Source organism: Nannospalax galili, unplaced genomic scaffold (genome assembly GCF_000622305.1).
Source record: "Nannospalax galili isolate Female #2095 unplaced genomic scaffold, S.galili_v1.0 scaffold923, whole genome shotgun sequence".
Taxonomy (NCBI): Eukaryota; Metazoa; Chordata; class Mammalia; order Rodentia; family Spalacidae; genus Nannospalax; species Nannospalax galili.
Genome location: NW_008349753.1, coordinates 2,110,248 through 2,121,090, shown reverse-complemented (window position 1 = coordinate 2,121,090; position 10,843 = coordinate 2,110,248). Strand labels below are relative to the sequence as shown.

At 42.3% G+C, this 10,843-nt stretch overlaps 1 protein-coding gene across 7 annotated transcripts in view; it reads left to right on the top strand.

Annotated features, from left to right (window-relative positions):
- Positions 1-10,843, top strand: part of Kif13a (kinesin family member 13A) — a 209,194-nt gene that overhangs the window by 115,440 nt on the left and 82,911 nt on the right. For all 7 annotated transcript variants that reach the window (XM_029570387.1, XM_029570383.1, XM_029570384.1 and 4 more), the window contains 2 exons: positions 5,141-5,233; positions 6,969-7,149. In XM_029570387.1, coding sequence (XP_029426247.1) covers positions 5,141-5,233; positions 6,969-7,149 — 274 coding nt within the window. The remainder of the gene's footprint in view (positions 1-5,140; positions 5,234-6,968; positions 7,150-10,843) is intronic.

Sequence of the window (10,843 nt, the reverse complement as noted above, 5' to 3'; positions counted from 1 at the left end):
GAGATATATTGTTACTTGCTCTTGAAAGCACATGAAGTCATTTCTATCAATTCCAGCCTGCTCGCCATCAGGAGCAGAAATCAGAAATATTAAATTTCACTACCTGATCTGGGAATAGACTTAAATTGCCAATTGGTTAATGACTTCAGGGTTCTTCTCTAAATCTTCTCTTTTTAAGCTTTATTTTTTATGTAAATGAGTGTTTTCCCTGCATGTATATAAGAGCACCTATGAGTACAATGCCCATGGAGGTCAGAAGAGGGCATCGGATCCCCTGGAACTGGAGTTACAGGTGATTATTAGCTGCCAAGTGGGTGCTGGGAACTGAACCTGGATCCTCTTCAAGAATAGCCAGGGCTCTTAACTTCTGAGCCATCTCTCTGGCCCCTCTCTGAGTCTTCTTCAGTTCAGACCTCTTTGTCTCAGTCTGCTTTGTGCAACTGTGAGAGAATTCCTAAGTCTGGGCAATTTATAAACAGCAAATTTATTACCACTTAATTCTGAAGGCTGAGAAGTTCAAGGTGGAAGGACTGACTGTATCTGCAGAGATTCTTCTTGTTGCCTCCTGACATGGCAGAAGATGCCAGGTGGTGAGAGAGCAAGAGGGACCATACTTGGCTTTCTAGCAAACCCACTCCCGCAATCACTTTAGCCATTCATGAAGGCAGGGCCCTCATGACCTACGTGGTCTCCTCTTCAAGGTCTTAGCTTTCAACACTATTGCTTTGGGGCATCAATTTCCCATCTGCAAATTTTGATGGACACATCAAGCCGTAGCACTTACATTAGTTACTTTGCTAGTTACTGAGCCCGCATACCTGACACAAAGCCGCATGAGAGAAAAGGGGTTTATGTGGGCTCAGTTTGAGGGAATACATCCCATCATCATGGAAAAGGCATGGTGGCAGGAGGTGGTAGGTGGCTGGCCACAGCGTATGCAGAGTCGGAAAGCAGAGAGAGATGAACGCTTGTGCTCAGCTTGCTTTCTCCTTTTTATGCTGTCCTATGGGATGATGCCTCCCACATTCAAGGTGGGTCTTTCCTCCTCAGTTAAACCTTTCTGGAAATTCCCTCATAGATGCTCCCCGAGGTGTGTTTCCATGGTGATTCTAAATCCAGTCAAGATGAAAATGATGAACCATCACAGCACTCTCAGTTTTTTCCCAAATTACAAGAATGGAAATCTTGAATTACCTGGTTCTTCTTAGTCTCATGTCCCACCTTTATCGCACTCCTTCCTGAGGAGACACAGTATGGAAGAGCAAACAGATTGCTGTGCTCAGCAGCTTGCGCCAAGAGAACTTTGCTTGGAGAAAGCTTCTGCGAGGTGCTTGAGTCTGGCTGAGGACCACAGGCAATTCTAACAAGCCCAAGCACAGCTGAGTTTGCTGTGCATCTTCTCAGGGCAGAGCTCAGCTCCAGACTTAAACTCTGCCTTTTGGCATGAAGCATGGAGTGTATGTGGACTAAGGAAGGTCCTTTAAGAAAACGTAAGAGAAAATACTGATGTGTATTGATATGTATGAACAGTTATCCATTGGGATGATCTCATGTTTTCTCAGGGAACCCAGGAGTCTTGTATTAGACTATGGCATAAAAGCAACTTTTAGATTACATGCATGATAAAGAATGATATTGTGTATGATAGAGAATGATATTGACATTGCCTTACTTTGCAGTGCATGTGTATGCCTACATCTTTGGATAGTCTCCATAACACACCATGTTTAGACAAATCTGTTACAACTATGCTCATTTAAAAAAACTGTATTCTACCAAAATTTTTTGAATAACTCTTAGATACCAGGCTGTGTGAAGATGGTAGAAATTAGAAATGGAGAAATAAGACACTGTAAATTTGGAAAATTTTTCCCCAATTCATTTTGTAGATTTTTGACATCCACAGATCTCTCTCTCTCTCATCTACATCATAATACATATATTTTACATATATGTTAATGACTTTTTTCCACTTAATGTTTTTAGTTTGTTAATTTTACCATTGTTTTGTCCATAGAAGTGTTTTATTTCTAATTTTTTTATATTTTCTTATTTTATGTGTGTTATGCCTGCATGTAGGTAAGTGCATCCATGTTGTGCAATGCCCACGGAGGACAGAAGAGGCTGTCAGATCCTCTGGAACTGGAGTTACGGACAGTTGTTAGCCGCCATGTGGGTGCTGGGATTAGAACCTGGGTCTTCTGCAAGAACAATTAGTGTTCTTAACCGCTGAGCCATCTCTCCAGCCCCCTTATTTCTTATTTTTAAAAGATGTATATGGCTGGGTGTGGTGGTGCACGCCTTTAATCCCAGCACTCAGGAGGCAGAAGCAGGTGGATCTCTGTGAGTTCAAGGCTAGCCTGGTCTACACAGTGAGTTCCAGGACAGTTGGGGCTACAGGGAAACCCTGCTTCAAAAAGACAAAAAAAAGTTGTATAGTGTTGGGGCTGGAGAGATGGCTCAGTAGTTAGGAACACTGGTTGTTCTTGCAGAAGACCTGGGTTCGAATCCCAGCACCCGCATGGCAGCTAACAACTGTCCATAACTCCAGTTCCAGGGGATCAGACAGAAGACAGCCTCTTCTGTCCTCCGCGGGCATTGCACAACACAGGTGCACATACCTACATGCAGGCAATACACTCGTATACTAAAAATAATAAATAAAAATTTACAAAAATAAAAAGTTGTATAGTATTGTATCCTGATCTAGTTACTGTATCTATTTCCATACTAATAATGAGAATTTAACTTGATTCTAATTTTTAACATAATAAATCATGCTGCCTGAACACTCTTGGGCAGGGCCATGTGGGAGTGCGTCTCTTAGACAGCAAGCATTTGACAGGTCAGACTGTGGCATATCCTTTCCTTAGGGGCTTCCAGGTTTTCTTTCAGAATGGCCAGTTCTAGAGATTGGCTCTGCAGTAGTTTATCAAAATATTGGTCTAGGGGTTGGGGATTTAGCTCAGTGGTAGAGTGCTTGTCTAGCAAGCGCAAGGCCCTGGGTTCAGTCCTCGGCTCCAGAAGAAAAAAAAAGTGTCTACAGTTCAGCAGTATTTGATGTGTCCAACATTTTATTTTTTGGCAGCCTATCAGTTGAAGTGCTAGCTCTTGTTTCTTATTGACAGTCTTTGAAGAGTCTGTGCTGAAATCTTGATATGCAGCAACAGGGTACTAAAATATGATCTCACTTTGCATAAAAGAGAAACACACAACCAAAAGCTTATGAGTTTTTTGTGCTATTTTCTAATATAAAAGGACTTTTCAACTATTGTTGAAGGCTGGAGAGATGGCTCAGTGGTTAAGAGCACTGGCTGCTCTTGCAGAGGACCTAGGTTCAGTTCCCAGCAGCCACATGGCAGCTCACAGCTGTTAGTAACTCCAGTTCCAGAGGATCTGATGCCGTCTTCTGGCTTCCCTGGGCCTTGCAGGACTTGGGTGCACTTACATATATGCAGACAAAACACTCATACACATAAAAATAATAATAAACCAAGTATCATGAGGGATGAAATGTTTAAACTGGTTCATTCTTTCAACAAATTAACATTCATACATATAAAATAAAAAACAATTAAATTTTTTCAGTCTTTTTTTGGTGTTTTTGAGACAGGGTCTCCCTGTAGCTCCAGCTGTCCTAGAACTCACTATGTAGACCAGGCTGGCCTCGAACTCACAAAGATCCGCCTGCCTCTGCCTCCCGAGCATTAAAGGCGTGTGTCACCATGCCCGGACTTATTACACATTTTTTACTAGACACTAGGATTACAAATCTCAGGGCCTGTCATTTCTAACATCAGGGTACTCTCATTCCAGTAGTGGAGTCAGGTTCCTAAGCCAGTAGTGCCTGCAGACGCTGTAGTAGTGAATATTCTAGGAGCCATAGGAACACAGAGGACCGGGGTAGAATTTAATTCTCTTAGTTGTTGGGGGAACAGGTGTGAAGAAGCCTCCAGTTTCAGAGGATGTGCCACCTTATGTGTTTAATAAGCACATCACAGCTCAGCCCTTTCCCCCACTCCACCATGTAGTACGTGTAGGGTAGTACATGACAAGACCTCAAAAACTGTGAGATGGCAAAGATTTGTGAAAGAGAACTTGTCTTTGTTCTTGTGGGAACACAGATGAGGTGGTCCTGTGTATCTAGTAACACCAAGTAGTCCTTACATTTCCTGATGTTGTGATAAAGTACCCTGAGCAAGCATCTTGAGGAAGGAATGGTTTATTTTGGCTCACAGTTTGAGACGAAGTCCATCATGGAGGAGAAAGTAAGGAGGCAGGAGGGCGAGGCAGCTCTCCACTGTATCCACAGTCAGGAAGCAGACAGCGATGAATGCTGGTGTCCAGCTCGGTTTCTCCCTTTTCTTCAGTGCAGGACCCCAGCCCATGGAATGGTACTATTCACTTTTAAGGTTTTCCTACCTCAGTTAACTTAATCTAAATTAATCCTTCACAGACATGCCCAGAGGCTTGTTGAGCTAGTGATTCTAGATCCAATTAAGTTGACAGTCAGTATAAGGTCATGGGCAGTTTTCAGTTGTCACCACCAGCAGTGAGCAGTTGTTCAGTAGTTCCCTGTACACAGCACCTTGCTTGGTGACAAAGGGGACCTAAGGAAATGTATGACATGGTTCTTGCTCATTAGAAACTGAACTCAGATAGAAAGACAAGTAATGCTTAATGATGTTTTGGTTTAAGTCTTAAGAAGAAAGCAAAACCAAATTTGATGATGCCTTTATATGTCCCACTGATTGTGGAAAAGAAACTTTAATCCCCAGAGAAATGTCAAGGAGGAAGCAGTATAGACTCATACATTTACCCAGATACTCAGCTATTGTTTAAGAGCAAAAATCAAATTGCAAGCCGGCATGGCAGCCCATGCCTATAGTCCCACCACTGGGCAGTTTGGGATAGGAAGATCACTGGGACTCACAAGTTTGAGGCCAGCCTGGGCAGCATGGCAAGACCCATCTGTGTGAAACTGCATATATTATGCTTTTATACATAACCCTCTATATAGTAAGCACTCACTATTCTTTTCAAATGTGGGATGGGGACTGATAGAATCTTGTTATTGATACATATACACCAACCCACATCATCCTTTATTTTAGTTTTAAATGTTTGTCTTGTTTTCTAGGTCAAGAAGTAGTTTTCAAGTGCCTTGGGGAAGGAATTCTTGAAAAAGCCTTTCAGGGATACAATGCTTGTATTTTTGCATATGGTCAGACAGGTAAGATGTTGCTTTTATTACAGTCAATGATATTAAACATGTATCTCAGGGTGTAGTTCAATGGATGAGTGCTTGCCTAGCACATGTAATACCCTGGGTTCCATCCTTAGCACTTACATAGAAATATTAAATATATGTTTCTTTATCTTTTATTGTTGTTTTTGGTGCTGGGGATTAGACCCAGGACCTCATGTGTTCTCAGCATAGACTGTGACACTGAGCTATATCCCTACCCTAAATATGATTTCCTAACACTTAAGACCTTGAAAAACACGGAAAAAAATCTTCTGACTTTTTGAGTTTAACTGAATTATGCAATCAAAGGTTTCCTACTTTTGAAGGTGTACCAGTTCTGGTAATTCAGTAATTTCAGCCTTAATGAGCATAACTAGTTTCAAACGATTAAATATCATTTTTCTAAATTATAGTTTTAACCTGTATTTGAACTGGAAAAGTAATTTCCAGGTGCTCAGCATAAATGTTTTAGTAAAAACAACACAAAAGCTCTTAGAATTCCCACTACTGAGGATGTTCAGTAGGGTACAAATGATAATGGATTATTAAGCCAAGATGGGTGGAGCAGTGGGTCGAAACATATAAAAGGTAAGGTTCAGCCTTTCACTTGGAGCCATGACTCTTTCAAATATTAAGTGGATAAATAACAGTTCATAATAGTGATGCCTCATTGTATCACACCATAACTAGAGGAATCCAGTATGTGTGTAGTATAGTATGTGAAATATAAAGCCATAAAATACTGTCTGTGACAAGCTGGAGATGGCTCAGTGGTTAAGAGTATGTGATATTTTTGCAGAGGATTGGGGTTTAGTTCTCAGCACCCACAAGGTAGCTCACAACCATCTGTAACTCTAGTTCCAGGGGTTCTGATACCTTCTTCTGGCCTCTCTGGGTACCTGAATGCACATGGTGCGTACCAGTACACTCAGGCACATACACATACACATAAAATGAAATAAATAGATCTTTAAAAATAATAGTGACTATATTACTTAATGTACAGTTGGGATTTTACTACACACACAATGTATATAGCAGTGAAACTCTGTCCAGAACTGGGGAAATAGCTTATTCGGTAAAAGTCTTCCTTGTAGGCCGAGGATCTCTGTGTCATCACCCATGTAACAAAGCTGGGCATGGTGGCATGAACTTGTAATCCTAGCACTGCCGAGGCAGAAGCAGGCAGATCCCCAGGCTCACTAACCATCCAGCTTTGCCTACCTGGTGAACTCCAGGCCAGACCTGTGCAAAGTGAATGGCAGAAAAGGGATGGCACAGAAGTTGACCTCCTCTAGCCTACACACACACACACACACACACACACACGCACACACGCACGCACGCATGCACGCACGCATGCGCCACTGTCCATGGACAGGTAGAACTGTATTGAACATGGTATACTTATAGCATGTGATTTTTAATGTACAGGTGGAATTTTACTAGACATGTATAAAGGGTGCACGTGTAGTGATTGCATCTGCACACGCCCATTTGTACATAATGGATGGTCTCAGTCTTGCAGTAAACGGCAGACCAGAGAGTGTGAAGGAAGGAACGAACAGAAACTGACATTCAGGGGCCTGGGTTTAAGAACCAAGTTTACCCCTGTTTTTCTGTGTGACCTTGGCTGATAAGCAAAAGCCCCTTGTGTTATGGAAGCCATCCACACTGCTTCCTCTTGGGCCCCCCCTTCTCTCTGCCCATTCTTCTCCAGGTTCCGGAAAGTCTTTCTCCATGATGGGCCACGCCGAACAGCTAGGCCTTATCCCAAGGCTCTGCTGTGCTTTGTTTAAAAGGATCTCTGTGGAGCAAAATGAGTCACAGACCTTTAAGGTTGAAGTATCCTACATGGAAATTTATAATGAGAAGGTTCGGGACCTCTTAGACCCCAAAGGGTAAGTGAGTGATTGAAATAAAACTTGAAAATAGAGGAATGATTGTCAGTGATCCTAAAGTTACAGTTGCCAGGGAATGTGTGTATTTGGGCCACTGGTCACTACTCTGAGGTCACGTTATATACTGAGAAATAAGGAGTTTCCCAAAGCTTATCAGTATGTCAGTATGTAGACAGTTTATGCTAAATGCTGACATACACCATGTGAAAAGATGTTCTTACTATTGGCACTGTCTTTTGTCTACCTGGACTAGTCATGAAAGTGGTACACACCTATAATCCCAGCACTCAGGAGGCTGAAGCAAGAGGATCAGTGCTGGATGGAGGCTCTCCTGCACTACATAGTGAGTTCTAGACCAGCCTCATTTATATATTGAGACCCTGTCTCCAAAGAGTGACAAAAATTTGTTCCTAATGACATGTTGGTCCTTCCATTTATGTTGGAAAACATGCCTCTGAATTGGGGGTAAAGTGGTAGAAAGATTACATCCACCTCTCCTTCCCTGGCCATGTGTTGGGTACATGCAGGGAACTTTCCAAGGATCCTCTGGCCTGAGTCCCGCTTATTCTGAATGATTCAAGGCACCCAGGTAAACCTCAGGCATCTATTTTTTTTAAAAAACTAGATGATGCAGGCCCTGAAAGTTCAGTGCTTCGCCACAATGAGAGGAACATCATCCCACACCTATCACCCCCTCCAAGGTTCAGGGACTTTTGCAGAAGAGGTTGGTGGAAAGAATTTAAGAGCCTGAGGAAGGGGTGGAGTGTTAACTGGACATATCCTTTGACCACTATGCTGCAAGCTATAGTCACACCTCCTTCTCGCACTCATCAAGGCATCAGTTACCCTTCCCACCCAGTAAGTTGACCAGTTGACCATAGCTGCATGTGGGGGAGGGGCTAAGGATATACAAGCTGAGAATGCCATAAGGCACCTGTCTCCTCATTTTGTGCGGCTGTTGGGAAGTCACAGAATTTATATTTGAGTGTGGACTTTCCAGCGCAGCTGTAAATGGTGCAGGGGCGGGGGGCAATCTTCTGTAAATAAATAAACCCCTACCCTATGTTCTGTTAACAAGCCCAATAAACTAGTTAGGATTTTTTTAAAAAACAGAAGGACACAAAGCTGGGAGTAACTCTAGAGGTGGATCTGGGAGGAAGTGGGCATAAGCATGACCAAAATACATTGTATGAAACTCTCAAAGAAATAATAAAGATATTATACAAAAAAAAAAAACAAACTAGATGGTGAAAACCAGGTGACTTTGATTCATAAAGTAAGAAGGGCCGGTTTTGTTTTGTTTTGTTTTGTTTTTTCCCCCTAGTCAAATTTTTTACTGATTGAAAAACAGTTCATATTAGGTTGTGCACAAGACTTTCACAAGATCAAGTCAGCTGGAGTCCCAGCATGGACAGGGCTCCAAAGTCCCAGCCCCAGCTAAGGCTTGTTGGCAGTTGATGGCTGATGGGAGAGGGAGAGTCACTTTGCCTCTGGGATGCAGGCCCTGAGGGCCTACCGATGCTCCAGTAGATGGTCCCACACCAACCACATACAGGACTCAGTAAAGAGAGAGAAAGAGACAGAGACAGACAGAGAGACAGAGAGACAGAGACAGAGAAAGGGAGAGAGAAAACATGAAATTGGGAGAGGAACATGGTAGGGGCACAGGGGAGGAAGTAAAGGGGAAGGGATAGGGAGTGAATTTGATCCAAATACATCATATGCATATATAAATATTTAAAAATATAAAAACAAACTAAAAAATATAAATATTTGAAAAAGTTTAGAAAGCAGATAAAATTGACTTGTAATTTTACCACTCAGAAGTATCCACTGATAACATTTGGGTACACATCCCTCCTCTGTTTCAGATCAGTGCCATGTGAGGACAGGCTCCCATTTTGAAGTTAGTTTATAACTGTATTCTATAATTAACAGTTCAGTATCCTGAATTGACCCTGTAACATAATGAACATTTTCTCACACCTTTGCAAATTGTTTTCCCATTGTTTTAGCGACTGTGTAACATGTTAGCATTTCTGCCTGCTTACCAGTTGTATTAGTCAGGGTTCTCCAAAGAAACAGAACCAGTAGAATGAATATATATGTATAGAGAATTATCAGCTTAGCTCACAGGATAGAGTCCAAGTAGTTCAACAATGGCTGCACCACACTGGAGAGGCTGAGAATCCTTAGTTGCTCAGTCCACGAGGCTAGATGTCTCAGTAGTCCCAACCTGGCACTGAAGGTCTGACGAATTCCAAAAGATCAGCTAGTCTTCAATCTGCAGCAGCAAGACGAACTCACCGGCGAGAGAGAAGGCAAGCAGCAAAAAGCCTGGCGTTCTCCTCTGCCATGGCCTTTTATGTGGACTGCTATCAGAAAGTGACACCCACATTTAGGGTGTGTCTTCCGGCTTCAGATGATCCAATCAAGAAGATCTCTTTCATTTCAGTTAATCCCAGATCCAGTCAGGTTGACACCCAGGATTAGCCATCACACCAGTCCCTAGGTCTCATGTGAAATCAAGAGTGCAATTCTAAGGGGCTGGGGAGATTGCTCAGTAGTTACTGCTCTTGCAAAGGACTGAGTTCTTGAGAGTAACAACTGCCTATAATTCCAGTTGCAGGGGATCTGACACCCTCTGGCCTCTGGGTTGTTGCATGCACGAGTGGACTTGACAAGACAAAACACTCATACGCATATTAATTAATTAATTAATTTTTAAAATGTGATACTAAAACTATAGCCATCAAGGAAGTCATTCCATCATAGGAAATGTTTGTGTGAATCATTAACTACTTAGACCAAATAACGCAACACTTATATAAAGACTAATTAAATCAACCACTGCCTACTCACTGCTTGGCTTAGTAAACAGAACTTGACTAATATTTTTTAAACTTTCTATGTCTCCCTCTCAACTCATCCCCTCCTGAGCCCCAAGGGAACTGTGGTTAGGAATTTTGTATTTATTATTTTCTTTCTTGTATAACATTTATACATCACTTGGCAAAATTTTAACTTTCTGTAAGCAGTACCTGGGTATATGTGTTGGATTCATTCTTGTATATGAAGTAACAATGTAGAATTTTTTTTACAAAATTGTACATTTTGTACAGAAGTAACTTTTTCTGTGTTCAATATTACATTGGTGCAGTGCTGGTCTGAGCATCGTTGTGCAGGCTTCCTGGTGCACAGGTACAGGAGTTTTTAGGGATACTGAGGCTCCAGCATTATTGAATAGTGAACCAGCAATGCACAGGCGCTCTAGAGGTCAAACAGCGTGAGGGGCACTCAATGCTGCGCTCGGTTTACTTTTTGCTACTGAGCAATGTGGGCCGAGTGCCGGGTTCTGTGCAGTCTAGCAGCTGTCTTGATGATGGGCTCTGTGGTCTCTCCCTGTTTACAGGTAGTCAGCAGAATTGCTATGGTCATGTTGAATTTCGTCATTAAATGTAGTAAAACCTACTGTGTGAGATTAAACGGTCTGCCTGAAAACTGCTTAGGAAACAGTGCCAAGACTTTCAGGGGAGCCAAGTTAGTCTTAGTTCTTCTGCCCCCATACCATGCTGGCCAGAAATAATAATTTTTTTTTTTTTTGAGACAGGGTCTCCCTGTAGCCCCAGCTGTCCTGGAATTCACTATGTAGACCAGGCTGGCCTTGAACTCACAGAGATCCACCTGCCTCTGC